A 17,903-nucleotide genomic window follows, 5' to 3' on the forward strand; every position below is an offset into this window, starting at 1 on the left:
AAGCACTTGGTCTTCAATAGGGAGTTTGATTAGCAAGATAAAGCAAGTCTTCAGCAAGGTTGGTTTGATCGGTCAAACTGAACTGATCAGGAATAATGACATGGTCAAGAGCATGAACCTAACCAGGAGCATTGGCCTGGCTAAGGACAGGCAAATCTTTCTCATTCAACTCAAGGGGTGGGGGTTTTTGTCTGAATGTACCCATCCATATTGGTAGATGCCCGAGAGGAGAAATAGTAGGATCACTTTCAAACTCTTTCTTTTCTTCATCATCTCCATACTGTAGTCGAGCAGCCTCAAAACCTTTATGGTAAGCCTTGGTGGTTGCTTTCTTCCCGACCTAGGTATAACAAGCTTGTAGTTGACCCCACAACTTCTTTTTTACCTTGTCTTCCTTAGCCAGTTCTGCTCTGGCTTTCACCTGCACTGACTCAAGTTGAGTCGTTAAAGTAGAATTGATAGCAACTTCCAAATGTTGCTCAAAGTTAGCCTTGAAGGAGCCCAACTTGAGGTCCCGCTGCTTCGCCTCGTACTCTTGTTGTTTCACCTTTTCTTGGAGGTCCGCCAGCTCTACATCCCTCTTTTCCACTCTCTCCTTGTTGCTAGTGAGCTCCAGTTGGAGAGACTGCTAGAAGCTCAAAAGTTTTTTATTATTGGCGTCCAAAAGGTCATTTGCCTTAGACAACTGAGCCAAGTTCACCTTGAGGTCCTTAATGGCCTCCTTAGTGACATGATTAGAGGAGGCTAGCTCCTCATTAAGAAAAGTTAGCTTCTCCTCATACTCCCCGATCAGGCAACTGTATGGCTCTAAGCTTCACGCCATCTAAGGAAGGCCAAGGATTCATACATGTTGGCCTGCAAAGATGAAAGCAATCAAAAAAATTGATAAGATATAAAGCAAGATATATAAAGATAAAGTAGAGTATTACTTGGTAGTAGCCTTAGGTCAACTTCCCAAAGGCCAGATCAGGGTTGGCCCAATCAACAAGCTTTATGTCCCTGGGAGGAATGGAATGGGAGATGAGTGAGGTAGCGATCATAGGGTTCCTCACTCCGTTGTCCTTATTGCTAACCAAGCTAACACCCATAGTAAAGTCAGGTTGTCAGATCAATTTCTCGTTCCCATCATCGAGAAGTCCTCCCCTGCCTGACCAGTGGAAAGCTAAATCCTCGAGGGGGGTTTTATAGTCATTGAGGCCCTCTTGATATGATTCCTCCAGAGGAGGAGAATGGCTCTTCCTCCTGAGCTTACGCCTCTTATGCAACTAAAGCTCATGAATAGAACTGACATCCCTGACTTTGTTAAAACCTGCCCCTCTTGGGCGAGGGCCCCTTCATGCAGCTCAACAATTACAGCCTATTCACTACAAACCAAAGCCAGCTACTCAGCTTCAGCAGTCCACGTACTACCCTACCTTTTAGGAGGGGTCATATTCTTCTTCTTATTATTATGTTTGCTGGGAGATGGGTGGGCTCTGGCAGAACGAGGAAGTCCGAAAAGTCGATGTTCATGGCATCAGAATGGGGGTTTGTTATAGAGGAAAGTGAAAGTTGGTAGAGAATAAGAACATAGTGTGAGAGGGAGCTCTCTGCAACCTACTCGGAAAGATGAGCAGAAGCATATTGAACAAGAAGATGAGACAAAAGAGTGAGAGAAAGATTTGGTAATTCCTCTTCGATCACCCTTATTTGGGCTTCTATGGATTCTTCCTTCTTTTTTTGGCCACTCGGCATTACTCTTTCCTAGCCTTTACCGTAGAAATGGCAGAAGAATCTGTAAAAGAGCCAAAGTCATACTAGACTGACTTGCACAACCAAAGTGAAGTAGAAAAAGCAAATACTATCAGAAACCGAAGACAAAACACCTTGAAAGACCTGAGGAACCCTAAATCCCTCACAAGAGATACCTAGGCCAATTTCCCAATCTCTAGAGAGATGATTAGGGAATCTTTATACCACCCTTTGTCAACATTGAGATGGGCATGCACCAGAGCGACAGTTGCATTTTTCGAAGACAGCAAGTAGTACCCAATGCGCTAAGGGATGGCCTTCAGATTATATTTAAAAAGGAAGTGATTGGGGGTTATCCCCAATTCCTCCACCTTCTCTATCAGGCAATAGAAATTACCTGACATATGTCCTAGGTGTGAAGGCCATGTACTTCGACACCTAGAGTTGGGTGTAGCTCATCTCAGAGTCACCGGGGAACACCCATGTAATCTTATGTAAGGCTTACATATGAAGCCATATCAGCCCTATGTCAGGGCATATCTATTAGCTTAGTGACATTTTAGTAATAAATGAGTATGATCAGCCTCTACTTTTGATGTTTCCTTCTGGAAACCTAGGAAAAACTTAGTGTACTCTCTCTGTAGGAAGAGTGTTTAGTGTTCCAATCCCCGACCTACACTCACGTTGACTTCAAGCCCTCATGCTAAGTTACATGGATTCCCATGTGTCATAGATCACTAGTTGCTTGTAACACATCTATTTGTTTTTGTATCATGTTACTCTATGTAATTTGCATACTATATCAACAAAGTTACCTCCAAACTTTGCCTCGTGTTGCCCCCCCTGTTTTCTTGCTTGCTAGCAACATTTTATACGTGAAGATAATTTTTATAAGCTTGCTTGTGGATTAGCACCCCTTGCACCGCACGATCTCGCTTCGAAAGAACATGGTCGTGACAATTGGTATCAGTACCAAGTGGGTTTTAGTGTCCAACTCTTCTCCAGTTCTATTTAGTTCACACGAGCAATGGTAAGAAAAGAGAAAAGTATCACGGACCAACCCGCTCCAACTCTACCACCCCCATGTATAAACAAAGAATGTATTGAGTTACTCGAAGATAAGATGGCCCAGCTATCGAGTCTCGTTGATGGTATTGCTCAACTAGATGATCACCAGAACACGCTGGGCAACGAATCTGTGACCCTCAGTGCTAAATTAGTTGACCCCGAGGAAGATACCCGAGGATCCCTAGTAGAGTTACAAAAATAGATTACAGAGCTTACTACCAAGATAAGTCTCCTGGTCAGAGTCGTTGGTACTAAATGGCCTACCAGTAGTAAAGCTCCTCCATTGCGCTTGCGAGTCCTTAAGCCATGCACTTTTAGTGGTATTCATGTTGTAAAAGAGCTCAAGAATTTTTTTTTTGATATGGAGCAATACTTCTGTGTAGGTCATCCGGATTCAAAAGAGGTAAAGGTCACCATAGCTTCTATGTATCTCACAGGCGATGTCAAACTATGGTGAGGAACCAAGTACACAGAGATGGAAAGTGGCCAATGGTCCACAATACATGGAATGTCCTTAAACGGGAGCTAAAAATCAATTTCTACCAGAGAATGTGGAGTTAATTGCACGTAGAAAGTTCAGGCAACTTTACCAGACAAGTACAGTACACGACTACATCAAGCAATTTTTTGTCTTGATGCTTGATATATGTGACATGTCCGAGAAGGACAAACTATTCTCATTCCAAGAAGAGCTCAAGCATTGTACTCAAACAGAGTTCCAAAGGCAACGTGTGAAAGATCTTATGATTATTATCACCACAATCAAACGGTTGATGGATTATAGGTATACCTTCAATCGAAGGGCTACTCCTAGCAGCTTGAGCACACCAATAGGTCTTCTAAAGGTAAGAATAAAGGGCACAGACACAGTTCTAATTAGGGATCCCAATAGGATTCCTCCTTTTCAAAGAATAGAAGTACCTCGCCTACCAAGCACCACAACAAATTTAAATATTATTTGTGTTGGGGTTCTCACAATACGTTCAAGTGCCCACAACGAAGCAAGTTGAAAGCACTACTAACCTCCTAGAGTGATCCTAATCACAAAAGTACAAGTGGGCGAGATGATAATTCTTCTCACATGGGAGCAATGCATTTGTTGAATGCACTCAAGCAGACGTCTAAAACTCAAAAGATCCGTCAATGGAAGGGTCTCATTATGTGGACATCAAAATTGGTGGTAAGACCACTCAGGCAATGATTGATAAAAGAGCTACACATAGCTTCATTTCCCCTATAGAGGTGAAACACATCAATATTCGGCTCAAGAAAGATTCTAACCGTATGAAAGATGTTAATTCCCAGACCACTCCTATCAAAGGGTCGGCCAAGTCTGTATCCATCAAAATAGGTACATTTAAGGGTAAGCTTGACTTGCTCGCAGTTCCACTCGATAAATTCAGAGTCATCAGTGGGATGGATTTCTTATGATAGAATAGGGCTGTTTCGATGTCATTCACCAGCACATTGGGCATGTTACGTGAATGCCCAAGCTTTATTCCCATCTTCATAGCCAATGAAAAGGGAAAGATGATCTCAGCCCTTCAGTTGAAGAAAGGAGAGCAAACGTATATTGCTACTCTATGAGTTGAACCTGATGATCATGACCATAATTCAACTTCCACTCCGGTTAAACAAGTATTGAGAAAATTTGATGATGTGATACCGAATGAACTTCCTAAGGCCTTACTAGCACATAGCTCGATTGACCATCAAATTGAATTAGTACCTAGTACCACGTCTCTTGCGAGGAGACCTTATAGGATGAGTTTTCCAGAACTAGCTGAACTAAGCAAGTAACTTGATGGGCTTCTAAATTCTGGATTTATTAGACCTTCCAAGGCACCTTATGGGGTGCCTGTTTTGTTCTAGAAGGATCATGATGGGTCATTACGACTTTGTGTTGATTACCAAGTATTGAACAAGGTTACAATCAAGAACAAGTATCATATCCCACTGATTGCCGACTTATTTGATCAACTTGGGGCAACCAAGTACTTTTCAAAGTTAGATTTGAAATCAGGTTACTATCAAGTTCGGGTTGCAGAAGGAGATGAGCTGAAAACTACCTATGCCTATGAGTTATTAGTAATACCCTTCGACCTAACTAATGCACCTATCACGTTCTGCAACTTGATGAATGACCTCTTCAGACAATATCTCGACAAGTTTGTAGTGGTATACCTTGATGATATTGTGGTGTATAACTCCATTCTTAAATAACATGTTCAGCATTTACGCAAGGTTTTCCAAGTACTTCGCGACAATCAGTTGTATGCCAAGCTAGAAAAGTATTAATTTGCACAATAACAGATCATATTTCTTGGCCATATTGTGGGTAGTGGACAGTGGATATATTTGGATGGATATGGAGAAAGTACAGGCTATTGATGAATAAAAAACCTCCTCAATTGTCATAGAACTTAAGTCATTCCTTGGTTTTGTGAACTGCTAATGACGTTTCATCCAAGGATATTCCAAACGGGACGCACCTCTCACAGACCTGTTAAAAAAAGATAGTACTTGATCTTAGTCAAAAAAGTGTCATAAGACGTTTTAATACCTCAAAATTTCTGTTATACAAGATCTTGTCTTAACTCTACCCAACATCACCAAGCTGTTTGAAGTTCAGATTGATGCATTTGATTTTGTTATTGGTGGAGTGTTGTTACAAAAGGGGCATCCACTTGCTTATGAAAGTCGTAAGCTCAATGATGTTGAGAGACGTTATACGACCCAAGATAAAGAATTGTTAGATGTCATCCACTATTTGAAAGTTTGGAGACATTATTTGCTGGAAGCACAAATTCTGGTGAAGACTGATAATGTAGCCGTAATCCATTTCCTGACTCAAAAGAAGTTAACCCCAAAATAGACTTATTGATTCTTCCTTGCAAAGTTCGACTTAGCCTTGGATACAAGCTAAGGAAGAACAATAGTGTGGTTGATACCTTAAGTTGCAAAGTAGAGCTAGCAGCCCTTCAACGACATATTTCTCATGTCACCAGCACTGTACAATAGAGAATTCAGAATGGTTTGAAAAATGATCCCCAAGCAAAGGCCATACGTGATATGGAGAAGAATGGAAAAACACACCATTTCTAACTTCGAGATAGATTGTTATGTACCACCAAAAACCGCATGTATGTTCCACGTGCAGAAAGGCTGAGATGAGAACTAATGAGAGAGTGTCACAACACTCTATGGGTTGGCCATCCAAAATGGCGCTACACATTAGCTCTCTTGGAATGAGGATACTACTAGTCGAACATTCAAAATGATGTGTTAGACTATGTGAGGACCTGCCTTATTTGCTAGAAAGACAAGATCGAACGAGACAAACCTATTGGGTTGTTGGAACCTCTTTCAATTCCTCAAAGGCCCTAGGAAAGTGTTTCTATGGACTTTATCTCAAATTTGTCAAAAGTTGCAGAGTATGGTTCTATCCTAATGATTGTGAATCATTTTTCTAAATACACCACATTTATCCCGGTATGAACACATTGCTCAGTAGAGAAAACAATTCACTTTTCTCAAGAATGTCATCAAGTATTGGTGTGTGCCCAAGAACATTGTTAATGACAAAGATTCAAGATTCACAGGAAAGTTTTTGACCGAACTGTTCAAATTACTTGGGTCTCAACTTGACTTTTTGACCAACGGGCATCCTCAAATAGATTGGCAAACATAACGATTTAATGCCATGCTAGATGAGTATTTAAGGCATTTTGTCGCTGCCAACTAGAAAGATTGGATGAATCTTCTTGATGTCACGTAGTTATGTTTTAACCTTTAGAAGAACTCTTCCTCCAACAATCGGCCAACAACCTTTAACACCTCACACTATTGTTTTAGGCTACTAGGGACAACGCCAAAGGCATGTAGGTTTGCTAAGTTTTGGCAAGACAACAATGAAATTGCCAGATCTTACCTTGAAAAAGAGTTTAAGTGAATGAAAAAATGGGCTGATGAACGTCGTCAACCAGATACTTTCAAAATTGGTGACTTAGTTTTACTCAAGATAGATTAGTTGAGAAGGTTTAACGAGCACACAAAGGCCTAACGAGCACACAGAGGCCTAATACAACGTTATGAAGGTCCAATGTTCATCTTCTCTTGAGTCGGCAAAGTCTCATATAAGTTGCAGTTACCACATTGGTTACGCAACATTCACTTTGTCTTATATGCCAGCTGTCTCAAGCCATTTCATCCAGATCTCGCGTGCCACATTCCAACATATACACCTTCTCATTCAGTGATTCAACCAAAGCGTGTTGTCGAAAAAGTTCTCACAAAGCATCAAGTTAATAGCAGTTCAAGCAAGCAGCAGCATGTGGAGTACTTAGTTAGATGAAAAAACATGTCAGAATGTGAAGTTACCTAGGAGAGTACAAAAAACCTATTACCTTTCAAGCAGAAGATTGAAGAGTTTCTTAGGGATAATGCGGCGAAGACGTCTGTAGAATAAGTGGGGGAGACTGTGAAGGCCATATACTTCAACCCCTAGAGTTAAGTGTAGTTCGCCTCGGAATCACCCGGCCATGTAATCTTATGTAAAGCTCACATATGATGCCATATTTGCCCCATGCCATGGCATATCTATTAGTTTTGTGGCATTTTAGTAATAAAAGAGTATGACCGGTTTCTACTTTTGATGTTTTCTTCTAAGAAAGACTTAGCATACTCTTTGTAAGAAGGATGTCCAGTATCCCAATTCCCGACCTACACCTACATTGACTTCAAGTCCTCACGCCAAACTACGTGGAGTCCCGCGTGCCATAGATTAATAGTTGCTTGTAACACTTCTATTTATTTTCGTAACGTGTTATTCCGTGTAATTTGCATACTATATCAACAAAGTTACCTTCGAGCTTTGCCTCGTGTTGCCCATAATTTTTACAGGTTTTCTTGTGGATTAGCACCCTTGAACCACACAACCTCGCTTCGAAAGAACACGGCCGTGACACTAAGGCCCGATTGATTTTGCTTAGCACTTTTTTTATGAATGGAGAGAGAGGGAAGCTTAAGTCTTCTTTAATTTGGCCAACATAAACTAAAACTTTCCTCTAGCGACATTCGTTAGGGCTGTTTGGGTTTTTGCAAACCCTAACAAGTACAAAGGTGGGGATCAAAAAATCCTTATAGAGTTGGGCAATGTCGATGGCCATTAAAGAGCTTGAAATTAAATAAGAGAAAAAAATAAAATGGAAAGTAGAAAATTACCTTTGAACGAGAGAAGTAAAACATGGTTAAAGGTTTGGAAAACTTCAGAGGCACCCGAAGACGAATTTGCCAAGGTAAAAGAACAATAGAAAGAGAAAGTGACTAGGGATCCCTTATTTATAATAGGGTAAGAAGGAGGATGTACGCCTGTGGAGGGTAACCTATTCTAACCTAACCATCACAGCCCTCGGGTTTAGTGAGGATGTTAATGGGACACAAGTACGACTATAGATGAGAGACGATCGTCTCAATTATTTAAAAAAAAGTTGAAACAACGTTACATTTAATGCTTCGAGATGTTAACTACAGAAGTAATGGTGGGAGATAATGGCAACCAATTAAAAGAGAGATATGTGCCTCGCGAAGACGATGAAGCTTCCCTTCTCCTCAAAAAGGGTTAAATGTGGAGGGTAATAATCGTACGTTATCTAGACCATACACGTCTCCTAGCCGAGTAAGTAGTACTTTGAGCGAACTAGTAAATCCAATCCTGCCCAACAGCAAGGTAGACCAAGGTAGTAGCATCTAGTCTGACTGATAAGGCAGGACAACATAAGGGGAGACCTGGCCTACTTAGCAAGGCAAACCTAATCCGAATATTTGCATAATTTTGGATTATGTATGTCAAGTCCGAAGATCTCGAAAGAGATCTCCTAAACATCTTGGACTCAATCTCAGATATTCAAATTTCATCTAGGATCCTTGTAATTAGGGGATTCTCTATAATCAAATCTCGATTAAAGGGGAAACCCTGTTCTGAAGGAAGAACCTATAAATAGAGGAATCAATGGAGGAAAAATGATTTGTTTTTAGGAAGAAAAAATAGGGGGGCACTTGGAGAACGACGGCTGAAAAAAAATTTCTTTAATATTGTTTTCTCTGCAACTCGAACTTGGGCATCGGAGGATCATTGGCAAGTACTATTCTAGTGCTTACAGGAGGGACTTAGGAGCTACTTTGAATCAGTAGAGCAGAGTTGATCAAGGTAAAACTCGATTCCGCCTCTACCATTTTTATCTTTATTACATAAAAGAGTTGAGTTTTGATCAATGTGAAAGGTAAAAAGGTACAAGAAAGAGAAAATGTCATTTTTTGTATGAATTCATGTTATTTTTTACCATTTTGTTAAAAAAAACTTATTTCCTAAAAGGTAAATTACCATTTTCGGAATTAATTTAAATAGTTCACCATTTTGGGAAATTTACAATTTTTGTGCTTTGTTTTGGTAATTTGCTCTTTCATTAAAGCACATGGGTAGACCATAAAGAAAGTTTAATGATGGCATCGTTGTACTTTTGATTAATAATCATGGAACTCAGCCCACCACTCATTGGATTTGATTCATATCCAAACCATGTTGTCTATAACACTCACACTTTCTTTCTTCCTTTTTTTCCAGCTCGATAATGGTTAAGATTTTATTAAAATATAGTAACAAGGAAGCTAGTTTGTTCATATGACCCCAAACTGAAGCATAAAGCTTTGATGATAATGTGATAGCGCTTTGATGATGATGTTTACACCTGTTTTGAGCTGAATTAATTGGCTACGTCATCAGCACTCTTATAATTACGGCTATGGAATTTCTTTGTTCACACTAAAAGTCCCCAACTTTATCTATGGCATATGCAAGTCACCTCAGACGTTTCCGAATGCCCCAGCTCTCCAAAGTCCTAGAATTAAATTTCAACCTCTTTCCACAAAATATACCAAAATATTTCCACTTTTACAAGGTTTGACAGAAAATGTAATTGGCATTTTCTTTTAGTATACATATGGGTGAAAATCAATATTCATTTCACATAATGTTCTGATGAACAGTAAATTCCGACTTCTACTAGACAATTAACTTTTAAATGTAAAAAAATGCAAGATTTCGGCAAAAATATTCCAATAAACAGTAAAATTTGACTGAATATTCTTTTTTGAAAAAATATTCAGAAAAACATTGATGAAATTCATGAAAATCACAAACAATATAAATTGCTACCAAGGTATTAAATTTGGTTTTGGTGTATTTCGGGTCAGCATGGAAATGGAAAAATGAGTGCATTGCTTCTACTTCATTGTGGTCTTCATATTCCTTGGCCTCAGGATGAGTAAGGAGCAATCGTCAATACTCACATTATCTTCCGTTGAAAATTTAAAACCATGGTCCTTGATCTGAAGCTTTTGTGTTAAGTGAATACTCACATTATCTTCCTTAATAAGGGCAATTCTGGTTCTGCAGTTATATCAAAGACTGGAGCTGGACAGTTGGATCTTCTTATCATAGACACACTACGCAGGGTTAGTCTATAAATGTTTGATATGGTTCTACCCTCTTAACATAGTACATAAGCCCCACTAAACATCATTTGTCCCTTTTCATAGATGCACCAATTTGAATGTTGTTGACTAAACCATTTAACTTAATTGTTATAGCAATTAAGTGGTTATATTAGGTTATGTCATATAATTTCTATAACTGGAATTTAGGATTGTAAAATTGCAATTGTTGTGGGTGAGGTGGTTCACAAAGTCAGATTAGTGCCAAGGCGACCAACCTCTAAGGTGGACTATCTCCATAATTGTCTTTTTTATAAAAGAAAAAATATATGCTGGCATATTTTTATCTGGATTCAGGTTGTGGGTCAGACCCATCTATGATTCAAATCAATGGTGATAATGATGATGACTACTACGACGATGATCATCATCATCATCATTAAAGCCTTATATGTTTCTTATATGTTTCGTTCTGGGTATTGTTCTCATGCTATGTACATTTCCCCACTTTGTGCAGACTGGATCACATAATGTTCACTTTTGCTTGCCTCAGGTTGGTCCTTCGAAGCTTTACTTAATGGAGAAAGTATTTCTCAGCATCTAATAATAAAAATAAATGTCCTTTTTCAGACACTTGACGCTGTTAAGAGGATATGCCCTAAACAAGCTCTGCTAATCGGAATGGCCCATGACTTTGATCACCATGTCGACAACCAGGCTCTTATTGAATGGTCTAAAAGGTAGAAAATTACAACTCCTTCAATTCAATGTAAATTACTCTATTTAACTTGGGATGAAACTAGACTTTCACTATTTTATTGTAGCATTTTTCATGAAAGTATTTTTTCTCTCAGTTCGACTAGTCAGTAAGGATTCCTTCAACCCTTACTAAGGGTCCTTGGGCTCACCTTGTGGCATCAAAAAACATGATCCGATTCTTCAGTATTGTTGAGGACAAATTTAGGAGTTCCGTAGCTGTCCATTTTTGAAACCTTGGTTGAAGCCCAATTTTTTTTTGGATATGAAATCTAGAGGGCTATGATGTTGGACTGCCAATATAAAGTAAGATTTAAAATCTTACTGAGTTAGTAAGGAAAGTGTTTTTTTCTTTTTCTAGTGATGTAGCCACGTTATAATTTTGCAGTTGAATTATTCCACCCAATTATGTTTCTATACATCTCCGTACTTAAACTTGCATAAGGCATCTTCTTAATTTACAAAACTGACTTATTTTCTTAATTTAATCGTCTTTCTTTTAGAGAAGGAGTCCTTGTTCAGCTTGCTCATGATGGTCTGAGGATCCCTATTGACCTGTAATGAGGTATTATTACTTCTTTGAGATTATCACATTTTCAAATATAGTTGTCATGTGAAATGATTTTATCTATTATAGTAGTTTCTTCAGTTAATTACGATGGACTTCAATTTGGGTTAATTGTTCAATCAAATGGAAACCTTTGGGGGTTTCCTATTGTTTTTTTTTTTTTTTTTTGTCTTTTTAATGTAGACCTTGTGGATGTATAAAATGTTTAGTACTAGTGTTATCCCCCCTGTTAAAAGGAATTTTAGGTCTTCCCCCATGACCAAAAATTGTCTACAATGGACATAACACCTAGTAAAAAAAATACCAAAATCTCCAACTTGTGCCATTAATGGTATCTCTTGTGCTTAATTCTACTTGCAGCCTAGGGTGTTTTTTTCTAATCCAAGCTGCAAATCTTTCTCTTTTCACCTTAATCTGGTTTTGTGTAAAAATCCTGAAATAAAAGAGGTTCAAAACAATATAATTTCATCAAGAACCATATAAGATTCAAGATCCACTTCATTCCAAAGGTTAAAAAATTCTATGCAATGAAACTACATATATATATAGGGTGGCGTTCAAGGGCCAACTTTTTAGCAAACTTTTTGGCAAAACATGGGTTAGAGGTTTTGGAATGGGCTGATTTTTGGTGAGGATGATCTCTACGGTGAGGAGATCATCCTCACCAAAAATCAGCCCATTCCAAAACTTCTAACCCATGTTTACAAGTTGAAAAATCGTAGACCGTCCATTTTTTATAAACTATTTTTTATGAGGTTAGAAATTTTGGAATGGGCTGATTTTTGGTGATGATAATCTCCTCACCGTAGAGATCATCCTCACCAAAAATCAGCCCATTCCAAAACCTCTAACCCATGTTTTGAAAAATGTTTTGCCAAAAAGTTTGCTAAAAAGTTGGCCCTTGAACGCACCCCATATATATATATATATATATATATATATATATATAGGGAGCGGTTCAGCAACCCTAAAGTTTGCCAAGTTTGGTGCCAAACATTTTTTGTAAATCACTTTTGATGGGGTTAGAAGTTTTGGAATAGGCTGATTTTTTGTGAGGATGATCTCTACGGTGAAGAGATCATTCTCACAAAAAATCAGCTCATTTTGAAACTTCTAACCCTAGTTTACAAGTTGAAGAATCGTGGACTATCCAATTTTGTAAATCACTTTTGATGGGGTTATAAGTTTTGGAATAAGCTGATTTTTGGTGAGGATGATCTTCTCATCATAGAGATCATCCTCACAAAAAATCAGCTCATTCCAAAGCTTCTAACCCATATTTTGAAAAATGTTTGGCACCAAACTAGGGCTGCTGAACCGTCCCCATATAAATATATATATAGGGTCCCGTTCAACACCCTACGCTTTACCCTACACTTTACCCTACATGTTTTGTCCTACATGGGTTAGAAATTTTGGAATAGGCTGATTTTTGGTGAGGATGATATCCTCACCAAAAATCAGCCCATTCCAAAGCTTCTAACCCCATCAAAAATGGTTTACAAAAAATGGATGGTCCACCAAAAATCTGATTTTTTAATCAGAATGAGCTGATTTTTGGTGAGGAAGATCTTCTAACCGTAGAGATCATCCTCACCAAAAATCAACCCATTCCAAAACTTCTAACCCATGTAGGACAAAACATGTTGGGCAAATTGTTGGGTAAATGGTTGGGTGTTGAACAATTCCCACATATATATATGGGAAATGTTCAGCAACAAACATTTTTCAAAACATGGGTTAGAGGTTTTGGAATAGGCTGATTTTTGGTGAGGATGATCTCTACGTTGAGGAGATCATCATCACCAAAAATCAGCCCATTCCAAAACTTCTAACCCCATCAAAAATGGTTTATAAAAAATGGACGGTCAACGATTTTTCAACTTGTAAACTGGGGCTAGAAGTTTTGAAATGGGCTGATTTTTGGTGAGGATGATCTCTACACCGAGGAGATCATCCTCACCAAAAATCAGCCCATTCCAAAACCTCTAACCCATGTTTTGAAAAATGTTTTGCCAAAATGTTTGTCAAAATGTTTGTTGCTGAACGGGACCCTATATATATATATATATATATATATATATATAGAACAGCGTTCCTAAGACTCATATTGGGACTCACATTGCGACACACCGTTTTGTCTTATATGGGCAAAAATATTTGGAATGGGCTGATTTTTTGTGAGGATGATCTCTATGGTGAGGAGATCATCCTTGCCAAAAATTAGCTCATTATGAAACTTCTAAACCGTCCAATTTTTGTTGAAAAATTATTGACCGTCCAATTTTTGTTGAAAAATTATAGACCGTCCAATTTTTGTAAATCAATTTTGATGGGGTTAGAAGCTTTTGAATGGGATGATATTTTTGCCAGGATGATCCCCTCATCACAGAGATCATCCTCACAAAAAATCAGCTCATTCCAAACATTTTTGCCCATATAAGACAAAACGGTGTGTCGCAATGTGAGTCTCAATATGAGTCTTAGGAACGTGACCCATATATATATATGGGAAATGTTCAGCACCCTAAGTTTTACCACACACTTTAACAAACGTTTTTTGTCCTACATGGGTTAGAAGTTTTGGAATGGGCTGATTTTTGGTGAGGATGATCTCTATAATTAGAAGATCATCCTCCCCAAAAATCAGCCCATTCCGAAATGTTTAGCCCCATGTTTACAAGTTGAAAAATCGTGGACCGTCCATTTTTTGTAAACCATTTTTGATGGGGTTAGAAGTTTTGGAATGAGTTGATGTTTGGTGAGGATGATCTCCTCACCATAGAGATCATCCTCACCAAAAATCAGCCCATTCCAAAACTTCTAACCCATGTAAGACAAAACACGTTTGTTAAAGTGTGTGGTAAAACTTAGGGTGTTGAACGGGACCCTATATAGAGATCATCCTCACCAAAAATCAGCTCATTCCAAAACTTCTAACCCCATCAAAAATGGTTTACAAAAAATGGACGGTCCACGATTTTTCAATGTGTAAACATGGGGCTAAACATTTCGGAATGGGCTGATTTTTGGGGAGGATGATCTTCTAATCATAGAGATCATCCTCACCAAAAATCAGCCCATTCCAAAACTTCTAACCCATGTAAGACAAAAAACGTTTGTTAAAGTATGTGGTAAAACTTAGGGTGCTGAACATTTCCCATATATATATATATGGGGGGCGTTCAAGGGCCAACTTTTTAGCAAACTTTTTGGCAAAACATTTTTCAAAACATAGGTTAGAGGTTTTGGAATGGGCTGATTTTTGGTGAGGATGATCTCTACGGTGAGGAGATCATCCTCACCAAAAATCAGCCCATTCCAAAACTTCTAACCCATGTTTACAAGTTGAAAAATCGTGGACCGTCCATTTTTTATAAACTGTTTTTGATGGGGTTAGAAGTTTTGAAATGGGCTGATTTTTGCTGATGATCATCTACTCACCGTAGAGATCATCCTCACCAAAAATCAGCCCATTCCAAAACCTCTAACCTATGTTTTGAAAAATGTTTTGCCAAAAAGTTTGCTAAAAAGTTGGCCCTTGAACGCCACCCTATATATATATAGGGTCCCGTTCGGCACCCTTAGTTTTACCACACACTTTAACAAACGCGTTTTGTCTTACATGGGTTAGAAGTTTCGGAATGGGCTGATTTTTGGTGAGGATGATCTCTATGGTGAGGAGATCATCCTCACCAAAAATCAGCTCATTCCAAAACTTCTAACCCCATCAAAATTGATTTACAAAAAATGGACGGTCCACGATTTTTCAACGTGTAAACATGGGGTTAAACATTTCGGAATGGGCTGATTTTTGGGGAGGATGATCTTCTAATCATAGAGATCATCCTCACCAAAAATCAGCCCATTCCAAAACTTCTAACCCATGTAGGACAAAAAACGTTTGTTAAAGTGTGTGGTAAAACTTAGGGTGCTGAACATTTCCCATATATATATATATATATATATATATATATATGGGAAATGTTCAGCACCCTAAGTTTTACCACACACTTTAACAAACGTTTTTTGTCCTACATGGGTTAGAAGTTTTGGAATGGGCTGATTTTTGGTGAGGATGATCTCTATGATTAGAAGATCATCCTCCCCAAAAATCAGCCCATTCCGAAATGTTTAACCCCATGTATATATATATATGGGAAATGTTCAGCACCCTAAGTTTTACCACACACTTTAACAAACGTTTTTTGTCCTACATGGGTTAGAAGTTTTGGAATGGGCTGATTTTTGGTGAGGATGATCTCTATGATTAGAAGATCATCCTCCCCAAAAATCAGCCCATTCCGAAATGTTTAACCCCATGTTTACACGTTGAAAAATCGTGGACCGTCCATTTTTTGTAAATCAATTTTGATGGGGTTAGAAGTTTTGGAATGAGCTGATTTTTGGTGAGGATGATCTCCTCACCATAGAGATCATCCTCACCAAAAATCAGCCCATTCCGAAACTTCTAACCCATGTAAGACAAAACGCGTTTGTTAAAGTGTGTGGTAAAACTTAGGGTGCCGAACGGGACCCATATATATATATATATATATATGGGAAATGTTCAGCACCCTAAGCTTTACCCTACACTTTAACAATTTTGTTTTGTCCTACATGGGTTAAAAGTTTTGGAATGGGCTTATTTTTGATGAGGATGATCTCTATAATTAGAAGATCATCCTCACCAAAAATCAGCCCATTCCGAAATTTTTAGCCCCATGTTTACAAGTTGAAAATTATGGACCGTCCATTTTTTGTATACCATTTTTGATAGGGTTAGAAGTTTTGGAATAAGCTGATTTTTGGTGAGGATGATCTCCTCACCATAGAGATCATCCTCACAAAAAATCAGCTCATTCCAAAACTTCTAACCATCCTCACCAAACATCAGTCCATTCCAAAACTTCTAACCCCATAAAAAATGATTTACAAAAAATGGACAGTCCACGATTTTTTAACTTGTAAACATGGGATTAGAAATTTCAGAATGGGCTGATTTTTGGTGAGGATGATCTTCTAATCAATGTAGGACAAAACACGTTTGATAAAGTATAGGGTGGCGAACAGGACCTATATATATATTGCCACACAAATTCCTAGGTAAATCCTCAAATGAATTGTACAAAATTGGTGTGGTGTTAGTAAAAATTGGCGTGACAATAATAATTCTCAAAAAATTGTATGGCTTCTCACCTAGGGTATACAATAAACCACCCCAGTGTCGGATTGGCTAAACCGTTGCTTTAGTGTTTGTCTCACACGTTTTTAAAAGTTAATTAAAATTGTGTATCCCACATGAGGTTATCGTAATAAGAAAATCTGAGAAAGTGAAATCTCACGAAACACACGGATTCCCCTTTCCAACATAACGTCTCTCTATTTACCATACTAGTTTCATTTGAGAAACACTTTCCTCACTAACTTAGTAAGATTTGGGCTGACATGAATTACCACATTGACAATCCAATACCTTAACTTTCTCGATTTCATCAAAAAACTCATATTTAAAAAAAAAATTCAACAAGAAAAGCATGTTTTGAGCTTCATCATAATGTTGAAATTGTACAGCTATCGAACTCCCAAATTTAAAATTAAAATTCAACGACGAAAAGTGACTTTTTTTTCATAGTTCTTAAAATGTTTTCCTCTACATCCCTGTGGCATCGTATCGTATTTTTGGATGCTACAATGTGAAACTAAAAAAAATTATTTTTTCACCTTGAATCAATTCTTTTTTTTTTTTAATTGTTTTTCTAAATTCGATAGATGCCATGAACTCTAAAGGGATGACGTAATATTTTTCCAACATGGTAAACCATTTGGGCCCCCGAGAAATTCTACGATTTCTTCCGGAAGCAAATGATTATTCATCTGCTTCACACATTTCATGAATAGTCGGGACATTAAGGAATATCTGAAAGGCATTTCGAGAATCGATCTAATTCTATCTCTATTCATTCCCTTTGAAGAAAGGAAGGATCCCAAAGAATCGATCCTTCTTTTAGTTGTTGAATCTTTCTTAGTAATATTTGAAATCTTATCAAGAAACACCCCCCCCCCCCCACCAGTCACATATTTAATTTATGAAGTTTAAAATTATAATTTGATGGTGAGTAATAACTCCATTTTTTTTCAAACCTCTTAAAATTTTGTTCTCTAAGTCCTTGTAGCAACGAATCATGTGTTTTTGGATACCATAATATCTACTCACGATGCCTGGTAAGATTTGAAATCTTACAAAGTTAGTCAAAGTAACCTGACTCGTCTCAATTTTCTCACACTA

The 17,903-nt window shown here is 38.1% G+C and overlaps 1 protein-coding gene across 1 annotated transcript in view; it reads left to right on the plus strand.

Moving 5' to 3' along the window:
* LOC147410816 (putative hydrolase C777.06c) overlaps window positions 1–11,748 on the plus strand; it is a 46,162-nt gene extending 34,414 nt beyond the window's left edge. Inside the window, exons 6-9 of the mRNA XM_086446683.1 lie at window positions 10,253–10,311; window positions 10,808–10,843; window positions 10,921–11,030; window positions 11,550–11,748. Of these exons, the coding sequence (XP_086302809.1) occupies window positions 10,253–10,311; window positions 10,808–10,843; window positions 10,921–11,030; window positions 11,550–11,607 (263 nt within the window). The 3' untranslated portion in view covers window positions 11,608–11,748. The remainder of the gene's footprint in view (window positions 1–10,252; window positions 10,312–10,807; window positions 10,844–10,920; window positions 11,031–11,549) is intronic.
* The last annotated feature ends 6,155 nt before the right edge of the window (window positions 11,749–17,903 follow it).

The sequence above is a fragment of the Akebia trifoliata genome, chromosome 1 (genome assembly GCF_017979445.1).
Source record: "Akebia trifoliata isolate Shusen 1 chromosome 1, ASM1797944v1, whole genome shotgun sequence".
NCBI classification, from domain to species: Eukaryota; Viridiplantae; Streptophyta; class Magnoliopsida; order Ranunculales; family Lardizabalaceae; genus Akebia; species Akebia trifoliata.